The following is a 26,163-nucleotide window of genomic DNA, read 5'->3' as shown; positions in this document are numbered from 1 at the left end:
CCTGGACCAGATCAAATCCCTGTTGAGCTACTTAAACTTTTAGATGAGGAAAACATTACCTACTTGACTACTTTCTTTAACAAAATTTACAACGAAGGAAAAATACCAGATGATTGGTTGGAGTCACTGTTTATAACATTACCAAAGAAAAGCAGGTCCACCAAATGCAGCGATTTTAGACTAATCAGTTTGATGAGTCACACACTTAAGATACTTTTACGTATTATACAAAACCGAGTATTCCTTCTGTGCGAGACTAGAATGGGTAATAAGCAATTTGGATTTAGAAATGGTCTAGGAACTAGAGAAGCACTATTTTGTATGCGCGTTCTATTACAAAAAAGTTGTGAATTCCGAAAGAACGTTTATGTTTGTTTCATCAACTTCGAGAAGGCATTCGATCGAATACAACATGATACACTTTTTTCGGTTGCCTGCAGGCAGCAGGACTTGACTACTACGATATAAGACTGCTGAAATACTTATATTACAATCAAGTAGCCTTTATCCAAATTGGAGACAGTCGTACTGAAAAACTGCCGATAAAACGTGGAGTACGACAAGGTTGTGTTTTATCACCCACCTTTTTTAATCTGTACTCTGAAGAAATCTTTAGGGAGGCTTTGGATGACAGACAAGAGGGAGTAAGGCTAGGCGGAGAAGTAATCAACAATATTAGATACTCCGACGATACAGCCATTCTTGCTGAAAATTTACAAGATCTTCAGACACTACTAAATCTAGTCAGTGAAGCAAGTTATCGGAGAGGCCTTAAAATCAACATTTCAAAGACAAAGTGAATGGCAGTTGGAAAGATTAATATAGATCAAGGTCAGCTTTCTCTTGATGGAGAGGAGTTAGAACGGGTAAATCATTTCAAGTACCTTGGCAGCTGGTTAAATGTAAATTGTGACTCTGATGAAGAGATAATAACTAGGATCGAAATATCACGGAAGGCTTTTATGACCTGGAAACCAGTTTTATGTAACAGAAACCTGTCGATGAATATTCGAAAGAAGGTGCTAAAATGTTATGTGTGGTCTATCCTATTGTATGGTTGTGAGACATGGACGTTAAAAACCACAATGCTAAACAAAATAGAAGCATTCAAATTGTGGTGCTATCGACGAATCCTAAAGATATCGTGGGTTTCACACACTTCTAATGAAGATGTTTTTCAAATGCTGAATTCAGAACGTCTGCTCATAAGCATAATAAAGAGGAGAAAAACAGAATACTTCGGCCATATAATTAGAGGACCTAAATACCATCTGCTTCGCCTTATAATACAAGGAAAAGTGGAGGGAAAGAGATGGATTGGTCGAAAGAAACTTTCATGGCTGTGTAATATTAGACAATGGTGTGGCTGCACAGTAGAAGAATTATTTCGCGCAGCAGCCGATAGAGAGAGATTTCAAGAAATTGTAAACATGATGACGGCCAACGTCTGAATACAGACACGGAACCTAAAGAAGAAGAAGAAGATGATTAAAAGAGTTGGAAATATGTTGCTCAGGATAGATCGATGAAAGGAGTTGGGAGAGGCCTATGTCCAAACGTTGACGATAGAAGGCTAAAAAGAAGAAGATACAACAACTGTACGGTATATGAAAAAATTAATAAAACGCTGTGTAACATAGCATAGTTTGTATTTACAGTAGTTCAGCTAGAAATGGTTTGTACTTCTTTTATCTTTTCCTTTAAAGCCTCGTGAAGCTTTTTCTACGATAAGTCGCTTGCAGAACTTCTCGCTGAAGTGACCAACAGTAGTCTTCATCATGTTCATATTCTAGTGGTCCTAGTAGCGTTCTTTACAACTTTCGGGTGATCAGAGGCGGCTCTAGCTCATGTAGCGCCCGTGTGCAGCCAATGCCCTGGCGCCCTTTGGCGGACGCGCAGTGAAAATGGAATAGTTGAATAGGTACCTACTTAGTATTAGTACATGGATTATTAGAGGGTATTAGGTACGCTTATAATGTAAACAAAAATCCAGATGCAAATATTGCAATATTAAATGATGCCGGGAGCCAATAGGTATTCACGGCGTCAGAACAACCTACCCAAATCTGTTAAAAAGATTTAATTTAAAATTAACTTTTTTATCTATGAGGTAAGGTTAAAAATTGGTTGAGGAAATTTGACAGGTTTGATTATTTAAAAAAATAATAATTTATTAACGAATTATTACAGGACGCACATATTACAACATATACTTATAAAAAAGTTACTTTTCGTGCTTTTGCATTAGCAAAATCTTGAATAATATCACTTACTTCAGTTTTCAACAAAATTTCAATTCAATTAACAACAAAAGCAATAACAAAAAAATTGAATGAAATTATAACATTAGCAGAAGAACAACAAGGTTTTAGGTCGGGAAGATCATGCACTGACGCTATATTTATAATGAGGCAAGTTCAAGAGAAATCGTTGGAATACAACAAACCGGCATATGTATTTATGTTTCGTGGACCTTAAGAAAGCATTGGACAGAGTCACATTAAGGGACGTTATCCACTTGTTATACTCGAGAGAGGTACCTCTGGGAATAATTAAAACGATAGAAAACATCTACCAGAACAACACAATAAAAGTAAAAGTGAAAGATGAACTAACTGACCCAATTGAAGCCGGCAATGGGATAAGACAGGGGGATTCATTGAGTCCTTTATTGTTCAACCTGATCATGGACGAAATAATACAAAAAGCAGGAACTAAAAAAGGATACCAAATGGGAGAAAAACAACTTAAAATAATCTGCTATGCGGACGATGCAATACTAATCTCTCAAAGGAAGATGATTTAGAACGTATGCTGCATCAATTCAACATAATCGCCAGAAAATTTAACATGTTAATTTCCTCAATAAAGACAAAATGCATGGTTATAACAGCAGATCCAATAAGATGTAAATTGGAGCTGGAAGATCAGATAATAGAACACGTGATGGAGTTTAAATACCTAGGCATAACACTATCTAGCTACAGAAGGCTCGAAACAGAAGTGGAAGATCAAGTGAATAGAGCCAACAGAGCCGCAGGTTGCCTGAATGACACAATATGGAGAAATAAAAATATCGGAAAAGAAATGAAAGGCAGAACTTACAAAACAGTCATTAGACCAATGATGACATACGCGACAGAAACACGACCCGACACAGAGAGGACAAAAAGATTGCTCGAAACAGCGGAGATGAAAACCCTTCGAAAAATCGATGGTAAGACTCTATGGGACAGAGCTAGGAGTACAGATATACGACGGAGATGCAAGGTGGATAACATTAATAATTGGCTAAGAAACAGAAGAATAGAATGGAATGACCACATAAGCCGAATGACAACAAATAGGGTAGTCAGGACAACGAGAGACGTTTCCCCAATAGGAAGATGATCAGTGGGAAGACCACGAAAACGATGGAACGACAACTTACTAGAGCCACATTGAAAAAACAGACAGAGTTATGTCTATACAAAAAGAAGAAGAAGACTTCAATTTTTATTTTATGTCCAATACTTACTATGAGTGATAAATTTGTCAACACTGAAAGTAATTTGTTTGTATACAAGTGATTTAAAACATCCAAAGGTGTAGTAACATCCAATGTAATTTTTCATTAATCGTTTTAAAGCATATTTTATGTTGAAAAACAAAGTAAAGGACCCGCTCTTTGGCGCTAGGCGCCCCCAACATCCCGGCGCCCGTGTGCACCGCACACCCTGCACAATAGGTAAAGCCGCCCCTGCGGGTGATACAATTAATTGGGGCGAGAAGGATTAACTCGTGTAAGCAGGAATGACTTCACCCCACCTCAATGCTCCAGACTATCCACTTCACCTCGATAGTAATTTGATGCGTCTCTCTATTAGCAAAGTGCTTATCATGTAAACTCAAAATTCTACCCCGAACAATGCAAGCCTGCGTGAGGCGCTCTATTCCCGCTATCTCTAGTGACTTATCATCGATTTCTATTGCTTGATCGGGCCTGGAATCGCTGCTCTGGACTCTGGGGTACTTCCAGTTCGGTGACTCGGCGCTCGAGGATGTGGGCCACTCTTGCCCCCTTTTTGGGTTTTGTTAGTATTTTTTTGTGGTTTGAGCATTTTGTTGGTGTTTTATTAATTTTTTTTGGCCAAAGCCGTAGTTTTTTATAGATTTTTTAAAAAGTTTTGACAATAATATGATCTAAAGCAGCGGTTCTCAACCTTTTTGAGTGATGTACCACCTACAGTTATTTTTATTATTTTTGGTAGCACCTATATTTTTAAATTGTATTATCAATACTTACTAAGTACTACTATTTTAATTTTTTCTGTGTTTTGTGTACCACCGCCAATAATGATATGTACCACCAGTGGTACATGTACCACAGATTGAGAACCTCTGATCTAAAGGATTCTTAACAGTAAAATGATTATGTGAAGAAATCGTGTAAAGAGGAACAATGTCGGTTGATGTCCAATCTATAGTCCATTCTTTCACGGTTTTTGCTCTAAATTTTAAAGAACCGCTTGGATTGACATGAAACTTGGCATACGCATAGCTTACATGTCAAAGAAAAAAGTGATATTGTGCCGATGTGTGCTTTTGCTCTGGGGGTGACTTTCACCCCCTCTTGGGGGTGAAAAAATATAAGTCTAAAATAAGTCCGGAAATGGATAAAATGACTAATTTTAAGTAACTTTTGTTCTATAGAGCTTTTTCGCCAAGTCAACACTTTTCGAGTTATTTGCGAGTGAACATGTTCATTTTTCAACAAAATAACTACATTTTTAGACGGTTTTTCGCAAATAACTCAAAAAGTAAGTATTTTGTCGAAAAAAAAATTCTTAACAAAAATATAGCCAGTAAAAAAGTAAAAAAAATGGTGCACGCGTTAGGTCTCTGGACCTCGTAAAACCAGAGTTATAGCCAATGAAAAATAGATTCATATTCACCAAATTTCAAATAGAATACTTCGAAGTGAAATATCCAAAAAATTAAGCACTTTTTGGGGAAAACCCATTATACCTTTTTTAAAGTGTTTAAAAAAGCTTTATTTCTGTTTTTATAAAAAGTTCCTAGCATTAAATTTAAGCAAGTTACGCTCAAAATAAAGTTGGTCGCTTTTGTTTTGGCAAAAAAAATCGGGAAAATTACCCCCTAATTAGCAACTTAAATGAAATTAGTCGTTACCGCTCCACAAATTATTTTACTTATGTCGTGTTTATATAATCTGTAAGTTTCATCGATTCAAAGTGCTTATTTTGGAAAAAATTTGGTTTTAAAGTAAAATTTTTAAAAATTTTACTTTTGAAAAATATGCTTTTTTTCAAAATAACTTAAAAATTGTTAGAGATACCAAAAATCTCGAAAAACAAAAAAAGTCTGCATTGCTTTTCTGAATATCATGTATTTTTTTGTCTTTCTGTTAGACAAAAATTGATTGAGATTTGGTGTTTCAAAATTTGCATACATTCGTGATCAGTGACTCGTTCAACCCCTTTTAACTACAGCCCTTTCAAAAATAAGGACTTTGAACCGATGAAACTTACAGATCATATAAACAATACATACACCAGTCAAGACACTTGTGAAGTCGTAACCATTAAGTTCATTTGAGATACTAATTAGGGGGTGATTTTCCCGATTTTTTTACCAAAAAAAAAGGGACCAACTTTATTTTGAGCGTAACTTATTTACTTTTGATGCTAGAAATTTTTTGTATAAAACAAAAATGAAGCTTTTTTTAAACACTTTAAATAAGTTTTAATGAATTTTTCCCGAAATGTGCTTAATTTTTGATTATTTCACGTTAAAGTATTCCATTTGGAATTTGACGAATATGAACCTATTTTTAATTAGCTATAACTCTGCTTCTACTAGGTATAGGGACCTAATATATACACCGTTTTTTCAGTTTTTTACAGGCTATATTTTGCGAAGAATGTTTTTTTTTACAAAATACTTACTTTTTGAGTTATTTGCGAAAAACCGTCTAAAAACGTGGTTATTTTGTTGAAAAATGAACATATTCACTCGCAAATAACTCGAAAAGTATTGACTTAATGAAAAAGCTCTATAGAACAAAAGTTACTTAAAATTAGTCAATTTATCCATTTCTGGACTTACTTTGTACATATATTTTTCACCCCCGAGAAGGGGTGAAACCCACCCCCAAGGCAAAAGCACACATCGGCACAATATCACTTTTTTCTTTGACTTGTTAGCTATGTGTATGCCAAATTTCATGTCAATCCAAGCGGTTCTTTAAAATTTAGAGCTTTTGCAATATTTTACCGTTAAAGAACGTACTATTCAATTAACTTACAGGATTAAACTATCAATTATTTAAAAAAATATTTTGATACTGAATGTGTAAAAATAACAATAAATGAAACAGTCATAAAATCTATAATTATATTCAGTTAGCACACATTTTCCCTATGGCAAAACTTTACCATATTATCCTTACTTAAGTATTCTAAACAAACAATAACGTGACGATGGGTAATTTTCTTCAATCGCAATTAATCTGGTACAGTTAATTTTTATATTAGATTTTACAGTTATCCACACTGTTTATATAACACAGTAACACAGTTAACAATAAAAACAAGCAAGTGTGTTAATCGCATGCTTATAAAAAGAAATTGTGGTTAGATCCGATATTTACGCATGCTTGGCCTCGCGATATGTGGCTAATTGACCAAAATTGAAGATAAAAATTGCACTGTGAGGAAAGCTGTTACGTTCGTCGTCATCCACTAATAAGCATTGTTCTATTTTTATTTATATCATAAAGAAGAGGATGTCAAGAAAAATAGCAATAAATTGAAAGTATCAGTTTTATATAAAACTGTACCTACATCAATTTATTTGAAAAACATGTGACTTTTAACAATTTCTATTTCAGTTATGACTTCTTTTTTTTTCTTTTTTGGGCATGTATCTTCATACTTTTTCTTTATTCAATAATCTGCATCAACCATGCATATTTTTGTACAATTTAGTTGTACAAAAAAACTTGATGTGGTAGAGAAAACTAATAACAGTTTTGAAACCAGCTTGCCTAAATACCTATAAAACAGCTCAAAAATCAAAGTCAACAGATTTTTTTTTCATATTGTTTTCCACTGTTAACTTTCAATCGTGTTTTGATTTGATTAACATTATTGAACCTAATTCTCCCATTAGGTATCTGAAAATGTTTTTATTATTTGCAATGAATGTTTTATTAGGTAAATACACAATATGGAGATCTTGTCTACATACTGCAATGTACCTATACCTACTTGGTATTAAGAACGGTACCGGTTTAGCTGATAGATTCGTGATGCAATTCAAATATCAAGATCTCAGTGTTACGTAACAGTCATAAATACCTGAGTAAATAAATATTTGTACAGTGTAGTATTTAAGCAAAACATACTTTGTTTTGTTTTTAAATCGTTAAACTGTTAAAATCGTAAATGCATTAGCCTTTGTTTTGCCAACCGTTATAAATCTTGGACAATGAATAAATTAAAGCTAAATCAAATCAATATTTAAGTAATTACAATTGTACAATATTATTAATGCTTATAATACAGGGAAACGCATGCTCCAATTAAGATTATTTTGAGTTGAATAAAAAAAGAATATATTTATTGTATAAGGGACAAAAATAGCCGACTTTAGCACGATACATTTCAGTAATTTTTAACAATTTTGCCATAAAAATTAAAAATAAATAGAATGTCAAGAATTAATCACGAAAGTATGGGACGTTGCCTAGGTAACTACTAAAATAACAAAAAAAAAAAAAATTGTGTCAAAGTTTAGTAAAATCTGAGGGAAATGGACAATAATTCCTGAAAAGGAGTAAAGCCCCTTCGTTCACCGTGTCCTTAAGTCAGGACAACCTATTCTATAATTTCTTGTATGTAGCTCCATGTGTTTTTACCCTTGTAACACATTTAACCCGGTCTATATAGACATTTCAAATAACAAAAATTGCCGGAGAGCCAAATTTTGGTGGAGAGCTAGGGTATACCATAACAAATAAAGTTTAAAAAGCCCCATCGATCCCATGTGTGCGTCAAAAGTTATTCGGGGTCAAAGGTCAAAATTTGAGATTTTTTGGATTTTTTTCGAAAACGGTAAGTTTTATCAAAAAAAAACCTTAAACCAAAGTTGTAGATCTTAAAATTCTCTACGAAAATAGTCCTTACTATTTTTTCCTAAGAGTTGCCATTCCTGAGATATCGCGATTCAAAGAGTCACATTATACATGATATGCATACGTTTCCACACCACCTGTGAGGTAGTGTACTCGGCGCGTTTTTTTACCGTGGTTTCCCCTGTAGGCCTACTCCACTAATTGTTTTGACAATTTTAGGATAATTTAAAAAAACAATACCGGTCAAGTTCTAGATGCTACCTTATTATTGATGTTGATTATTGATATTGCTATTGATTATTAGGTTAACTATTGTTTTGATTTCTTTAGATATTTTAATCAGATTCATATTCTTGAAAGTCTACTTCAACAGTCAAGTCTTCTTCGATTTCATCTTCTTCCTCTTCCTCTTGCTGGATGTTCAAAAATTGTTCAAATGTGACTGAGTCATTGGTCTCTTCATTAAAATCACAGGAGTCTTCCTCTGTTGTACTAAACTGGACATTTGAGCAAGACTGACCTTGGCAGTTGGTACACACTGGAGAACACAGCAACCCGACTTTTTTACATCCACATTTGGCACTACAACCTTTTTTGCAATTGCAAAAAATAGTGTTAAGGAGTTTTTCTGGAGCAGGTGGGAGTAAGGTTTTACTCGGTTCCAGAGTATTATCTATTAATCTCCAACCCCAGTCTTCTGGATTCAGTTCATTGCCTAGCCATGTTTGAACTTGATAATATACTCGATACAAATGTTGAAAAGCAGATGCTGATGTTGGAGGAAGACATGATAGTTGTACTTGTTTATTGTTTCGCGTATTTTTTACAAAAGTTAAGTATCGGTATTTATCAAGACAAATAATTTTTTTTGGAGCTCCATAAACCGCAAGAAGAAAGCTGAAAGAAAGCTGAAATGTTAACTGACAAATTAACAGCTGCGAATATTGAAGTGAAAAAAGCTAAAAATGGCGCAGATCTCCTTATAATTGAGACAGCAATTGAAAAATTTAAGGCAACAAACACAACAATTGTAGTTGGTGAAGGTGTTGATTTGTTGGAACTGATTACTGCAAGGACTCCAGTAGATAAAGTTATTTATTTTCTGAAACCTGGAAGGCTCAACAGCGAACAGAGATATATTCTTCGAATAGTTTATCGGCTTATCCCAAATGCCAAAAGTACATTTTATTTTTACATGCGATAAACGGCTGCGACACTACGTCCGCAATGTACAGAAGGGGCAAAACGTCAGTACTTAAATTATTCGAAAAAAAAAGATTTGACTGACTGCTGTAAAGTTTTTACAGAACTTGATTCTACACCGCAAACAATAATTACGGAAGGAATTCGCTCACAGCGATGTGACCCAGTCACATTTGAACAATTTTTGAACATCCAGCAAGAGGAAGAGGAAGAAGATGAAATCGAAGAAGACTTGACTGTTGAAGTAGACTTTCAAGAATATGAATCTGATTAAAATATCTAAAGAAATCAAAACAATAGTTAACCTAATAATCAATAGCAATATCAATAATCAATATCAATAATAAGGTAATATCTAGAACTTGACCGGTATTGTTTCCTTAAGTTATCCTAAAATTGTCAAAACAGTTAGTGGAGTAAGCCTACAGGGGAAACCACGGTAAAAAAACGCGCCGAGTACACTACCTCACAAATGGTGTGGAAACGTGTGCATATCATGTATAATGTGACTCTTTGAATCGCGATATCTCAGGAATGGCAACTCTTAGGAAAAAAATAGTAAGGACTATTTTTGTAGAGAATTTTAAGATCTACAACTTTGGTTTAAGGTTTTTTTTTGATAAAACCTACCGTTTTCGAAAAAAATCCAAAAAATCTCAAATTTTGACCTTTGACCCCGAATAACTTTTGACGCACACATAGGATCGATGGGGACTTTTTAAACTTTATTTGTAATGGTATACCCTAGCTCACCACCAAAATTTGGCTCTCCGGCAATTTTTGTTATTTGCCAAGCATTTTGATGTCTAAGTTGACCGGATTACATTGTCCGCGATTATGGACATCCTATTCCGTCCAATGAGAACTTGTGCTGACATCTAACAGCTTTTGAACAAAATATTTAATTTGTTGAAATATAAGTTTCTAGTTACTTATGACGGGCGTATACAACAATGTATATAAAATGCAATTTTCATCTCTGTATAAGAAAAGAAAAAAATTGTTTTGTAAGATACCATACATTAATTATTGAATAAAATACTTAAGTTTTGCTTTTTGTCAGTATTTAAAATAATATCTAATATTTTTACTTCATTGGCTCACGATATCCTCAAATGAGGACATCTTGTAGTGACCAAACTGCACATTTTGAAAATATAAAAGTAATATCAAAAATTCACAAAAAAATCATTCTCGCTATGTTGCAAATTTCAGATGTTTAGAAATTTAATTTGTGAACGAAAATAATTTTTAAAGCTATTTTAAAGATAGGTGAATTTCGACTGAAAGTGCTTTAGAGGCTTAATTGATAGTTTGTAGAATTTAGCAGTCAAAAACAAACAAAATAATAATATTGTAGTTTAAAATCTTCTTGTTAAGCGAAATAGCTTCTTTTCTCTCATCTGATGTACAATTTAACACATCCGTTTTGGTTAGCGCTTTTTGGACTTAAAAACCGAAATTTTAAAGCAAAAATGCCATCATAACATCCTGTTCATTTAGTAGGTTCAATGTTTTTAGTGTTCGAATTTTTAATGTTTAATCGAACTTGAAGACTCACTTTCTTTGTTAGATATACAATTTCATATACTTATTATTTAGTAGGTTCAATGTTTTTAATATTCGAATTTTTAATGTTTGAAGACTCACTTTCTTTGTTAGATATACAATTCCATATACTTATTATTAAAGTTGCCTTTGTATTTTGGTAGTCTGTTTGTAGTACCTGTTTGGCGTTTTGTTAGCTGTTTTTTTTTAAGAAAAGTTTTATTAACAAATAACTATTTACAATGAGGCCATATCAAGTAGCGCAAGCTGTTGATCCACATAATGATGTGCGTTCCATTCGGAATATCTTAAATGCTTGGGAGTTTCGCGAAGTACAATATCCGATCTTTTACAAAGATTTCTAGAAACTAGTTCTTACTTGCTTAGAGAACGGACAGTTGCTGCGAGAGCTTTGACTTGGAGATTGACAGATGTTCATGGTGAAGAAATTCATGGTTCATTTTACCTGATACCGTACGCAGAAACGAGGAATTTGATGTGAATTTGATGTGAATTCTTAGAAAAATAACGTATTCGAAATTTCAAAATAGAATTTTACCAAAACGTTGGAAATTCGGATGGCCCGGAAGCCTTGTCCGGGACGCCGGGACACGACTTCGTAATTCGGGCCATGTCCCGGATTTTTTGGGCTAGTTGGTCACTGATACCGTATGCATAAACGAGGAAAATTTATACGCATTTTGTAGGTGAAAATTTTTTCCTTATGCAGGTTGATTTCGACTGCACATAACTAGGGTAACAATGCAGTACTTTATAGATGTCGGTATTCAGTTACTAGCCTGTCCTCTTAGCAGTTAAGATATTCCTCTAGAGAATTTGTGGGGTAACTTGGGAAGAGTAGTTAGGCAAAGTTATGGCGATTTTAAAACAGTCGCAGCGTTATAACAGGCGCTGGTAAAGGAGTGGAAACAATTACCTCAAAAGAAGATGGCTTCTTTGATCCACTTTATGCCAGAGAGGACGGGACTTGGTAATCCAGCTCGCGGAGGAAATACTCGATTTTAATATCCATATTTAAATTATTTTATTTTTTCGATTTGAAAAATATCCTACTCCGGAATAAAAACCTTTTCTTACATTTTTATTTGTTTTAAATTAATCAATTTTTTGGAACTTATTTTTTATTTATTTTATGGTCTGTTATTTACTGGTTTATTATTGTTTAATTTTACTTAAAATAAACTTATTATCCCCTTTATTTTGCGGGGCAGTGTATATACAACTTTGCTTTGAAGCCGATATATTTTAAATTTACTTGTGTCAAAAACAATTTCATTGAACCGTAATTTTAAAATTCATACACGATTCTGTTGTGACAGAATCTAAATAGTTCTATGCAAAATCGAAATTGACTTGTGTATAAATCTTAGCCTATGCGGTGTCAATACTTAATTTTTCTATACGTGGTGATTCTTTCTTGACCTTTTCAGAAATTCCATTCTTATGATTTTAATGTCTCGCCTTTGCACTTTAGTTTTTTAATTATTTAAGGAAAAAGTTGTTCGTGCATAATGTATAATAAATTATCAAAACTTTTTCAATTAATTAATTAAATACTGTAAATGATAATATAAATAATGTTGAAAGTTGAGGATATTGCTCATAGTCAAATAAATCATTTGGAATAAAAAAGAGCGTGGCGCTCGGGGAGTGCCGACAGAAGTGAATACTTCTTTGGATCCCATTCGAACGATTAAATAAGATCCGATTCGATTTTATTTAATTTTACTTAATTTATTTTATTTTATACGAATAGTCTAAGAGCTAGAGCCGAAGAATCGTCGTCATAAGTAATATGGAGTTTGGCATGTGAAATGTGTCTATTGTATATTGATAATTATGACTTATTATAGGCTGACGTCTCAGTGGATACAGGATGTAGCAATAAGGGATGAAAGGGAAAAGTTAGTGCAATCATTAAAGGTTTTCACCTCCTATTTTGTTAAACCTCCGTCGATTTGCATGAAAATTAGTGACTAGTTAAGCATACCTCCAGAAACAAAACTGATTTGGTGCCAACTTGCACTTTTGCCCTGGGGGCGAATACCACCCCTACTCGGGGATGAAAACTATTTTATTAAAAATAACCCCACAAATCGACAGAGGGACAGATTTTAAGCAAAATTTGTTATATCATGTTATTAAAATAAATCAATAGTTTTTGAGTTATTAAAGATCAAAGATTTGAATTTTTCGTGAAAAAAACTTCATGGTGTAAAGCGGTTTTTTTATAAATAACTCAAAACCTATAAGATTTATCAAAAAAGTTATAATTATCAAAATTGAAGATAATAAAAAATAAAATAGATTTCTTATTCGAAAAAACTTTGAGAATTAATTAAAAGTGAGTGAATGTATATTTTTTTCGGCCAGTACTCAAGTCTAAGTATTCAAGCTTAAATAACGGGAAAAACGATACATTTTATAAAATATATTTACTAAACACTTGTCAAAGTACTCAGAACTATGTATCAAATGAGCTCCCGGAGAAGTTGATACCATTAAACATTATGCTACAAACATTTTTCAAAGTTTAGCCTCCAAAAATTTGGAGCTTATTATTATAATATTATTATATTATTTATATAAGTTTTTTAAAATTGTTTTAAGACATTTATGTAAAATTTAGCAAAAATTTACCTATTATTGGACACCCCCAGTTTCTGGACATATTTGTTTATATTGAAAGAAAAAATTCAATTAAATATCGAAATAATATAAAAATAATATTTTACTAACATACAATTGATTAATATGTTCTTATTTATTATCATCCGTAATTTCACGCATGTCGTGCTCTTAAATAGACGCTATGGGCCATTCCACGAACATACGCCTGTTTTGGATTACTTCGACAACGAATATTTTACTGTGCAACATAAGAAGTACGAAAGTAAATGGCGCTAATAATTATTCCAATACAAACAATGTAATTTGCAATTTACTTTCGTTCTTCTTATTTTGCACAGTAACATATTCGTTGTCGAAGTAATCCAAAACAGGTGTATGTTCGTGGAATAGGGTATATTGTATAGATACTTCATACTGTCATTTCGGAGTCGGCGTTTGTATTGAATGTTATATAATATACTCCAGAATTTATAACTGTTTTCAACATGACAATAGAATACACTTGCGTGTTTAAAATAAATTGTACAATTGATACAGATACTGCTGTGAAATTAATTAGTGAAAAAACATTGAAAACTGCAAAAGAAAATTAAATATTATTAAAAATTAAAATTAAAATTAAAATATTAAATTATAATCCTAACTTCATTCCCGAAATTCCTTTGAAAATTATTCTGTTTACTAATTTCAAAATAAATATATAAATAGCATATGTTTTAATTTTCACTTTTTCCTAAAAAATTCGAAAGGGTTCTCTTATTGTCATCATCACTTGCTTAGCTTTGATGTTCAACTTCATCTGGAGCTCACTTGATAGGTATTCTTGAGTACTTTGACAAGTGTTTAGCAATTATGTATATTTTATAAAATGCATCGTTTTCTAGTATATTATTCAACGAGCATGTAATGATGGCTATTACTCACGATGATGAAGTTAGCGACACGAGCCGTAGGCGAGTGTCGTAATTCATCAGAGTGAGTAATAGCCATTACATGCAAGTAGAATACTATACTTTTTCTACGACCTTTTTTTATTTGGGTTAGTAGAAAATATAATAATTATCAACTGCTAACATTATTCAAAATCGAAAGATTTTATTTTTCACAAGAAAACATATTTTATATAACTATGGCTACACTGTTAGAATTGCCCTCTTTGAGCTTACTAAACAATGAAACGAAACAGACAGTTGACATTAGTGTCATGGAATGGAGGTGGCTTTTAAAAATAAGACATATTTTAAGGCAATTAGACGAAAAGGAACGTGTGCTCTCAATAAAAATTTATTGTACAATCAACAGTAAGTAAAACAGAATTCATTGATATAAATTTCATATCCGTAAGCCCTTTTACGGAATTAATAGCGATTGTTTATATTTACCTTTGAATAACGTCAAACTTAAAATGTCAAATGTTGAAATTTAAACGTAAAAAATATACTAACCCATTGTTACGGTTAAAAATCCTTTAAACATTTTTCGAATTTAATTGTTGATATAAATTACAATGACTATTTTATTAAATAAACAAGTTTAAGTAATTTTATTTGCTAATAGGTATATTAAAAGTACCATGCACCACTTGAATCTAACTTCAATCCGTGAGTAATGACCCGTGAGTAACTTCAGCCCGTGAGTAATAAACCATTACTCACGGGTCGTGAGTAATGAACTATTACTCACGGGTAAAGTAATGGGTGTTATTATCTATTCAAAAACAGCGAATAATGAGCATATTATTAAACGGTCGTAGAAAAACGTTATTTAAGCTTGAATACTCGTACTTAGATTTGAGTACTAGCTGAAAAAAATATATATTCAATCAACTATAACTCACTTTTAATTAATTCTAAAAGGTGTTTCACGTAAAGAATCTATTCAACTTTTCATTATCTTCAATTTTGGTAATCATAACTATTTTGCTAAAACTTACAGTTTTTGAATTATTTATGAAAAATCACCAAAAATTCAAATCTTTGATCTATAACAACTCAAAAAGTATTGATTTATTTTAATAACATGATATAATAAATTTTACTTAAAATTTGCCCCTCTATCGATTTGTGGGGTTATTTTTAATAAAATAGTTTTCACCCCCGAGAAGGGGTGGTATCCACCCCCAGGGTAAAAGTGCAAGTTGGCACCAAATCAGTTTTGTTTCTTGAGGTATGCTCTAACTAGTTACCAATTTTAATGCAAATCGATGGAGGTTTAACAAAATAGGAGATGAACACCTTTAATGACTGCACTAACTTCCTGTATCCACTGAGGTGGCAGCCTGAAAGGGGTCACAATTGTCAATATGCAATGGACACATTTCACAGGAAAAACTCCATATCACTTATGACGATGATTTTTCGGCTCTAGCTCTCCGTGTAAAATATTTTAAAATCAAAATTAGGAAAATCGATCCAGTCATTCTCAAGAATTAAAAAAAAAAAATTTATATACAATTATTTTAATAACTATATTTGTATGTAGGTATATTTATGTATTATATTACAGTAGGTATATCGCAAAGATATTACCTCACGCGTCTTGATTTTTCGAATGACGCTAAATAGGATTTCGGGCCTGTGCAAAAACATCATACCGAGCGATAAGAAGTATTCACTTCAAAATGTCTACAATATTTACAGATCCAATAAAAGGAAATAAATACGGTACAGTAAATAAATTTGAACATATTTGTGTTCAACCTGTTTGCGAACTATATAGAATATAGCGTATTGAAATTTTTGTAGTAGGTATAGTGCGGTTTTAAGAAGATAAGTAACCATTTTAGAAGCCAATACTACTTTTGGTATGATTTAGGCCAATATTAGCAAGTTTTTTTCTTCTTAGACGACTAAGCCATTGCAACAAGGTATAATAATATGATGGATGTTACAGAAACAATACTAATTAATCACCTTTTCATTAAGGGAGAATACTTCCGCAAATGGGTGCTACGGCTTAATGTAACGAAAACCGAATTGTGCTGTTTCCATATATATAATGCCCAAGCCAACAAAAAACTCTCCATTCACTTTAAAAACAGACTACTGACTCATAACTTATATCACTAAAATATCTTGGAGTAACTCTTGAAAGAATTTTAAGTTTTAAGGAACATCTACAAATAACGGCAGCAAACTAAAAACGTGAAATAAGATAATTCAAAAGCTATGTGGCACCACATGCGGTATCCTCAATCTCCGCACTCAGATCATCCGTTTTTGGACTTATATAATCGGTAGCTGAATATGCTTCCCCGGAATTGCTCAATAGCAAACACACCAATATTGTTGACACCCAATTAAACCAAACAATGCGAGTGATCTCAGGTACAATGAGGTCAACACCGAACTATTGGCTTCTTATTCTGAGTCACATCCCATCGCCGAAACTATGAAGAAGTCATTCTCTTCTCAGAGAGTATAGAAAAATCCAGGTTAACGATTAGCTACTTATCCACCATGAAAAGCTTAATATCGAAATTAATTGGCTGCAATCCAGGTATCGTCCATTGTTACAGATTACCCTCTTACATCAGGAACATTTTAGCCTCATCAATACCTGGAGAAAACAATGAAAGAGCGACTCACCATAGGAAGTACACCAAATCCAGGATTTGAACTGCACAGCAATACATGGACAACGCTGAACTGAATAAGAACAAGCAGAAGTAGATGTGCTGACAGCTTACATATACGGGGAAAAGCCCTTACTTCTGAGTGTGGCTGTGGTACGCCACGACAGACTGTCCGTCACATTGTTAAAGAATGCCCCCGAAGGCGGTTCCCTGGAGTTTTTGATAAGTTCCTGAATGCGACCGAAAATGTTTTTGATACATTAGATGTTATTAGATTATATTGATATATATTATATTATATTATATTATATAGATATTATGTTTTCTAATGTTTTGTCCAAGTTTTATTAAAGAAAATGCCATTTTATTATAATTTTGTCCTTACCTTCCGCTATAAATATTTTCTGTCAAAGGAGCGCTTTCGTCATCTGATAGATTGTCGTCACTATAAGCGTCATTTCGGATTCCATTTGAAGTCATTTCTGCAATAAAAAAATATAGTATTACGAATAGAAATAAAACTGACAAACAAATAAAATGTAATTATTTATAGTGCAACTTAAATGTCTAAAGTCAATTTATGTTTTTTCTCACGTCAATGAAGGAACGTTCGATGCAAATTTATTGATTAAAGGGGTATAGTATAGTATGGTTGATCCAAAAGATGGCATAACCCAGACATCCAAAGTGAAAGTTATCCTTCAACACCAAATTGTTCTATATGGTCCACACCATGTTCAGAAAAAAGTCACACCATTTTGAGCGTCGGGTTTGGGGGGAGAGTGGGGAGAAATCGGTAAATTCGTAGTTTTTTTAAGTTTTTCGCCAATATTTCTAAAACTATGCGGTTTAGCATGAACAACCCTCTATACAAAATTGTTCTACATTAAATTTTAAATAAAAAAGGCCCTATGCATAACACAGCCCAACAAAAAAAATTTTTTGTCTTGCTGCCGAAAAAAAAACAACTGATTTTAGTTACTGCATCTGTGCTGATTCCAAAAATATAAACCTTTTCTTTGTATCAGCTCTAGTTTTCGAGATATAACATACTTATCAAATACTTAAATATTCTTACATTTCTGTATATTCCACCATATATAATTGCAATATATTTATAAACAAACTTAACAAATTCTAAAACAAATGGGCAAATGAACACAAGGGCCTATTTTGGTGTTCATTTATGAGATCAAGATAAATCCTGAGCTCCACATGTAGTATGCAAAACTTGTATTGAAATCTTACGACAGTGGACGAAAGGACAACAAAAATGTTTAAATTTGGTTTTTCAATGGTATGGAGGAAACCAAAAAATCATTTTGACGATTGCTATTTCTGTCTTGTAAATATAAAGGGCATTAATCGTAACAATCGACGTACGAACATATCCTAACCTGGATTCAGCAATAAGACTAATTCCACATCAACTTGAGCAGATACCCATTCCAATATCCAGTCTACCTATGTTACCAGAGGATAATGCCGAAACGGTATTTGACGAACTGCAGACTAATAGATTTGAGGAAGACGACAGTGATTTTGAAGGGGACTCAAGACGTCCTGAGCGCTTTACTCAGGAAGAGCTAAGCGAACTTATCAGAAATTTGAACCTTCCAAAGGATTCTTCCGAGTTGCTTACCTCCAGACTAAAAGAAAAGAATGTTCTTCACTTAGACACCAAAATTACGTACTACCGTAATAGAGATAAAAGATCTTTTGTCCTTTTTTCTCAGCAAGAGGGTATGGTTTTTTATAACAATATTAAAGGACTGTTAGAAAAATGGGTGTATCGGTGTATACACCAGATCACTGGCGTAAAAACTATGCTTTAGCGTAAACAATGTTATACATATAAAGAAATGTTCTACATAAAATTTGAAACAAAAAATGTTTATACATAATTGTTAAAAATCAACGGTTCCAGAGTTACGGAAGGTGAAAGGTCGAGGTTTTCGATACTTTTTATATTTCTTGGGCAATATTTATGATATAACTATACCAAAACCCAGACATCCAAAGTGAAAGTTATCCTCCAACACCAAATTGTTCTATATGGTCCACATAATGTTCAGAAAAAAGTCACACCATTTTGAGCGTCGGGTTTGGGGGGGGGAGAGGGGGGAGAAATCGGTAAATATAAAAAGTATCGAAAACCTCCACTTTTCATCCTCCGTAACTCTGGAACCGTTGATTTTATAACAATAATGTATGGAACCTTTTTTGTTTTAAATTTTATGTAAAACATTTTTCTATAGAACATTCCTTACGCTAAAGCATAGTTTTAGAATTATTGACGAAAAAATTAAAAAATCTACTAATTTACCGAGTTCTTCCCCATCTCCCCCCCAAACACCGGACTCTCAAAATGGTGTAACTTTTTACTGAACAATATGTGGACCATATAGAACAATTTGGTGTTGAAGGAAAACTTTTACTTTGGATGTCTGGGTTAGGCCTTTTTTTGGACCAATTATACTATACTACCTCCGTAACTTTGGAACCGTTCATTTTAGAAGGGTTATGCATCGGGCCTTTTATATTTCAAATTTAATGTAGAACAATTTTGTGTAGAGGGTTGTTCATGCTAAACCGCTTAGTTTTAGAAATATTGACGAAAAACGTAAAAACTACGAATTTGCAGATTTCTCCCCCCTCTCCCCCCCCCGAACCCGACGCTCAAAATGGTGTGACTTTTTTCTGAACATTATGTGGACCATATAGAACAATTTGGTGTTGGAGGGTAACTTTCACTTTGGATGTCTGGGTTTGGGTTTAACTATTCCATACTAGTACTTTATTCTGATTTATTTTTGAACAAAATTTCCACTAACTACGCCTATCAGTCAACCAAATTTTAAATATTTTTTCTTATGGTAGGGGAGCAAAGTATGCTAAATTTGACCTATTGGGTTATGACCTATAAATAAGACCTATTGGGTTATGATTATTAGGTCCTAAAACCAAAAAAAGTTAAGTAAAATTTTCCATTTTAGTGGGGACTTTCCATTTTTTAATTTAATTTTCCATTTCCAACAATCGTTTTTTCTGAATATAGCGTCATCTAAAGAATCCAAATCTACAATAAAAATTTGGGGTCCCATTTAAGATTTTGTGGGGTCCCCCACCCCACCTCCGTGGAGGGTCGTGTTTGGTACCATTCGATAGATTTTTCAAAAACATAAAATCCTTTATAAAAGGTATATTTGTTAAAATCCCTATACAGGGATACAGATAAAAATATCTGGTTATACACATTTTAGGAATACACTAATGATGATCGGTCAACCGATTGAAAACTAGTTATGTCTTTGATGTAGCCCTGTATAGGGATTTTAACAAATATACCTTTTATAAGGGATTTTATGTTTTTGTAATGGTATACAGCCAACTACAAGAAATTTTTTCCACCTGGATTTTTCAAAAACGTTTTGAAAGTGTATTTTGCAGTTTTCGATCTGATGTTCATTTTGCGAAATATCGCGGGGTTTGTATTTAAAATTTTAAATTTACCTCCCACCCCTCACCGTGGGGGTCATGTTTAGTACCATTCGATAGATTTTTGAAAAATATTGAAGGTGTATTTTTTAGTTTTTCGATCTGATATGTATTTCTCCAAATATTCGCTTTGTTCTTGTGAAACTTTGTGACACCCATTTCCTTACGCCCCGCTCAAACCGTCTGATTTTTGAAATATACACTCTTGTGCATGTACAGTAAAACCTCGATATAACGGACCTCTATTTAACGGACTTCGGATATAACGGACCAAAAATCCGGTCAAATGTAAAAAAATTAAAAATGTCCTGTTAATATTATACATACTTAACCCTGCCCATACCAAGATACATTGCATAACAACGATGTCCCCGTGGATCCCAAACACTATATTTTACAAAGAATTTCAATAAACTTTTTATTATAGCATAATGTGGACATATTTCTAAATAGTCTGATTTATTTTAAACCTATTTTTATATAACGCACTTTCGGCTTTAACGGACACCCCGTTCCCCCAATTAGTCCGTTATATCGAGGTTTTACTGTACCTTAATCTGACAATTTCGGGTATTTTTAAGGATAGATTTTTTCGGCCCCCCCTTAACGAACTTCCCTGTGTTAAGAGCCAATATACGGTAGATGCACATCTACAGGGTATTGTCGAAGCGAAGATCAGTGGAATATGCGCATTTTATCAATGAAATTCGATATTTTTAAGATATTCCAGAACCCGCTACAGATAAAATGTTTTAACGACCTATTAATCATTCATAATTACTCAACGGATATTAGTACAGTTAAAATAATTAAGACGACAATCGGACAACATTGATTTAATGAGTAAAATTTAGTTTTTTTTTACTTTAATGACAAAAAAAGCAAGCCCATTAGCAGAACCCAATTAAAAATTATTTTGCACATCATATTTGAAACATTGTTTGATTGAAAAATCTCATTTTTGTTGGCAAAAAATATATTAATTTGTTTGGACTAAATTACAGTTGTGCTTATCTTAAAAAGGATATGTTACTATCAACATTCGCACAGTGTTGCCAAACTGAATTTTGTTATTTTGGGTGTAAATTTTTTCCACGGATCTCCGAGGGTACTATACCAGGTTTCTCCCCATATGATAATCTGACGCGCTCGAGTAACTGCAAAAATCCCCGCTTGGACTCCCCTACCATTGATATTGGTCACGCTAAAGATATGTCTAAAGATTTCACTCCAGGTGAATATAATCCTCAACACTGGCATTGATACATTTATCGGTAATTTCACGTTTTTAATTATATTGAACTTTTAATGTCTGCTCGTTCTTATTTTACTATTTCTTTGCGTATCTTTTTATATATTGCCAAAACATTTAAAACAATTTTACGGCAAATCTAGTCTATAAATCAAAAAAGACTTTTAATCAGATTAAATGCTGTGGGTCAGTGCCTTGCCTCGCCCGATTTGCCAAAAACTAATAACAATAATATATCGACCTTTTTGAGTATCTTCCAAGGTCGATATTCAATCGATTCTTGAAAATTTATTTGACAGGCCTGGCCGCAGACTAATTTTTGAGAACAATCATAAGTGAGAGGAATATAATGAGTGTTTTGAGTGTTTAGGACGAGTGAGGAGAATATAATGACATGAGTGCACTTTAGTAAATTGGTCTGAGGAAATTCCTAAGTTGATAATAATTAGACGTTTGTCTAACTATGACTTGCAACAAAAACTTGAAGTAATTTCGAACATGCAAAAGGCATATGCGAGGCTATTCAGTATTTGAAGTAGAAAAGTAAAGCATGGGTTAGGTCAGAAAAGAATTATATTTGTATAGCAATTATGCTGTTACAAAGATGCTCAGATACAAAATAATTATGTCAAAAAAAAAATTACAAATTCAGGCTTAAAAACTGATAAAGGGAACATTTCATTTTTCAAGAAATGTTATAATAGTATGAAAATTTTATACCTTGAAACGCTATTCAATGTTAACGAATAAAGTGACATAATAGTTAGATGAAAACAAAGATTATAAAAGCAGTTATAGCACATACAACTGAAAAAAAAATAATAAAAAACTTGGTAGAATGGGGAAGCCCGAATGCTAAAAAGTAGGAGAGCTAGCACCAACTTTGAAAAATTTAACTAATTTATAGTTGTATTAAAGCAAACATAAACTATAAGAAAAGTATCCAAAAGTAGACAAGCCCTCAGAAAACTAAAAAAAATGGAAAGTCTTAGCCAAAGACCAAAAATGATCAGGTACAGTGGAACCCCGATAAGTCGGCCCCCGATAACCCGGAAGTCCGGCTAACCCGGGCCGATTTTCATCAGATAAACATTTTGATTTTCAGTACATATTTTGTATTTTGACAACGACACCCGATCTGGGCGTCGAAATGTTAATAAAATTATTTTTTCAATTTAATTGTTGCTTATTTCCCATCAAAATAGTTAATTATCAGATAAACCTTTCAACAATAAAAATGTATGCATGTAATATAATATTTGAGAGATAATGTGTATTTGTGTAATTTGAACTACACGATAGTAAAAATGACTCATGGCACACGCCGGCAGAAACAACAGGCACCTGTCTGTAGTATGCCTTTATTTTTTATTTCAAACTGTGTTAGCATTGTTTAAGAAAGACTATTTAAAAAATTCTTTTTTAATCAAGGGTCTTAGTTTTCACTGTTCTTAATACGTAATAACAAAACATCGTTCCGATTGTGACTGTATGAATAAAGTATTGTATTGTTCGCTTCCCTTTGCTTAGGCTACGGCTCCACGGGCGAGAAATTGACGCTAGCAGTAGCCGTAAAGCGAACTTAAGGTTCCGCGCAACGGAAGAGGAATAGCCGAATTGAACCGACTACAGGACTTGTGCTTAGTCGGTTCAGTTCGGCTATTCCTTATCCGTTTCGCGGAACCTTAAGTTCGTTTTACGGCTACTGCTAGCGTCAATTTCTCGCCCGTGGAGCCGTAGCCTTAGGTTTGTGTTTGCGTGTTTTTAGTAATTTAGATGTGTAGGTACTGTGAATTTTTATATATCTTTCATGTTATTTCAATTCTAACGGAGTTTATCTGTAAGTATACCGTATTTTATTAATTTTTATTATATTTTCCGGCTAACCCGGATCGGCCGCGATCCCGATTAATCCGAGTTATCGAGGTTCCACTGTAGTTCTTTCCTTTCTTTATTTTCTTTTAGTTAAGTTATAGCTCAAATTGGGGTTAATAGGGCGGTCTGATAAGTACTTAGCCTACAAACACAAAACAAAAATTTTGGAAAAGTGGCGATATATTTCTCAACATAGTCTCATTTTCAACTTCCTTGGCCCGTCTGAAAAATAAATTTTCTTGAGGTCTGCAAAGTAGGCCTAGGCTTACGTTAAGGCGATGGCCTCATTCGACTTAAAGTTTTTGCTCGGCAAGTGACTTTTTAACTTTGCAAATAAAAAGAAATCATACTGGGCCAAATCTGGAAAATATGGTGGCAGCAGTTTGTAGCCCAATTAGACCAACTTGGCCATGGTATCAACGAAGGTGTGAGTCTGAGTATTCTCACAGTGGAAGAGCACTTTTTCTTCGATAAAAGAGGCCTTTTTTTACAATTCGACGTCAAATCGGCCCAATAAGTCGACATCGTAGAACAATGTGACCGATGTCTTGAGGTAGTCGATATAAATTAGACCTGGTGAATCCCAGAAAACGGTGGTTACCATCTTTTGGCCGAAAGATAGTCTTCGCCTTCTTTAGTGCTGTTTCGACTGATCCGTGATTTCTGGTGTATACCAGTGAATTCATGTTTCATCGATGTAGAAAATCCTTCGGATTTCGTTTAAACAGCGTCAAACACTGATCTGAAGTGGTCTCACAGTATATCTTGTTATCTGAGTGAGCAAACACGGCACCAATCGCGTCGACAGCTTTTTATGCCGATATCATGCATGTTATGACCCACAAGGTCTTTTGGGATGCCTACTCTTTCAACCATCTTGGACACCTTCAGTTGGCGGTCTGCCAATACGAGATCGTGGATTTTTGTCACGTTATTCTCCGCGCTAGCCATTTTTTAGGCACCTAAGCATGGCTCATCAAAAACCGACCTGCGACCACGTTAAAATTCCTTAAATTAATTTTTCATGGTTGCCATTGAAGGAAAAGTGTCACCGTATAGAGCAGGGGTCACCAATTAGTTTCCATGGGTGTCCGTTTCGAAAACCTATGACACTTCCGGGGTCCGGATTGATGCTGCCTGTGTCTGGTTTTTTCTGTTCTGATTCGGTTTCTTTGAGGATTCTTGTTAAAAAATATCCCCTATAAACAAATCAGAAGGGTGCCGGGCGAAATTTTTGGGCAGAAATTGTTTAACATTTTTTTAACAAATTCAAAACATCACCTTTCTTGCTCCCGAAAATATGTTTTTAGCATTTTTGGGTCATCTTAAACAAAAAATATCTGTCACTTTATTAAAACTTAAGAGTTTTCAAGCATCGCAAAAATGCATATTTTTGCATTTTCAAGATTTTAAATCGCTTATAACTCGAAAACTATCAACTTTTCAGAATATGACAAGAGACCTTTTTTGTTTACAATTACCCAAGAAACCTAAAAACACATTTTTCGAGACAAAAAAGTAATTTTGAATTTGCTTAAAAAATTGTTTCACCCGGCACCATTCTGATTTGTTTAAAGGGGACATTTTTGAACAGGAATCCGCAAAGAAATCGAGTCAGAAACATTTTTCATACGAAAGTGACCGCACACATGGACTAATATGGAAAGGAAAACTAATAATATCTGATTGTTTTTTGGTTACTGTATACTTTCCTGTAAGTTTTCCAAATAAAATATAAATTCATTGTTTTGATGTTATTATCAGTATATGTTGAAAACAGCAATATTGTAAATTGTTAGGTACTGAGAATATTTTAAAAGTTAGGAATTTTAAATGCTAATGAAGTTTTTAGACATCTTCAATTTTGCAGAAAGGAAATTGAGGAATTTAAAATAAATAATCATAGTACAAAATGCTAATTAACATGTTATATTTTCTACATTAGTTTACATGCAAGGTGTTTGTTGCAAACTTATTAAATCTGAAAATTATTTTAATTAAATGTACATCTGAAAAGTATTCCTACTTAACATATATAGTAGAGAGAAAATGAATATAAAAAATGCACATGACAGTTTTATATTACAGTATACTTAATTTCAAAATTAATGATTAGTAAGTATAACAATAAGGAAACTCTTTACAAAATTAAATTATCAGAGAGAAAAATGACATTTTTTTATGTACAACCTGTCTTTGGAGTGAGTTTAGTGTAACTGCGTCTCATTAGGCAGTTGAGATATTCATCTGTTAAGTGAGATCTCTACCGATTTTTAATAAAGTTCATTCTTGATAAAGCGGCTTCGCACACATAAGTTGAGCCAAACATAGTACACAATTCCATGGCCAAATATCTTCAAAATTGCCAAACACTAGGTATATTCTGAATTTATTGACCGTCCGCACAAAACTAGCCCATGATCC

At 33.4% G+C, this 26,163-nt stretch overlaps 1 protein-coding gene across 1 annotated transcript in view; it reads right to left on the bottom strand.

The window, feature by feature from the left end:
- Positions 1-26,163, bottom strand: part of LOC114327176 (chitin synthase chs-2) — a 366,281-nt gene that overhangs the window by 118,335 nt on the left and 221,783 nt on the right. The window contains exon 3 of the mRNA XM_028275710.2: positions 17,500-17,596. Coding sequence (XP_028131511.1) covers positions 17,500-17,594 — 95 coding nt within the window. The 5' untranslated portion in view covers positions 17,595-17,596. The remainder of the gene's footprint in view (positions 1-17,499; positions 17,597-26,163) is intronic.

The sequence above is a fragment of the Diabrotica virgifera genome, chromosome 5 (assembly GCF_917563875.1).
Source record: "Diabrotica virgifera virgifera chromosome 5, PGI_DIABVI_V3a".
Classification (NCBI taxonomy): Eukaryota; Metazoa; Arthropoda; class Insecta; order Coleoptera; family Chrysomelidae; genus Diabrotica; species Diabrotica virgifera.
This window is presented reverse-complemented; position numbering and strand designations above follow the sequence as displayed.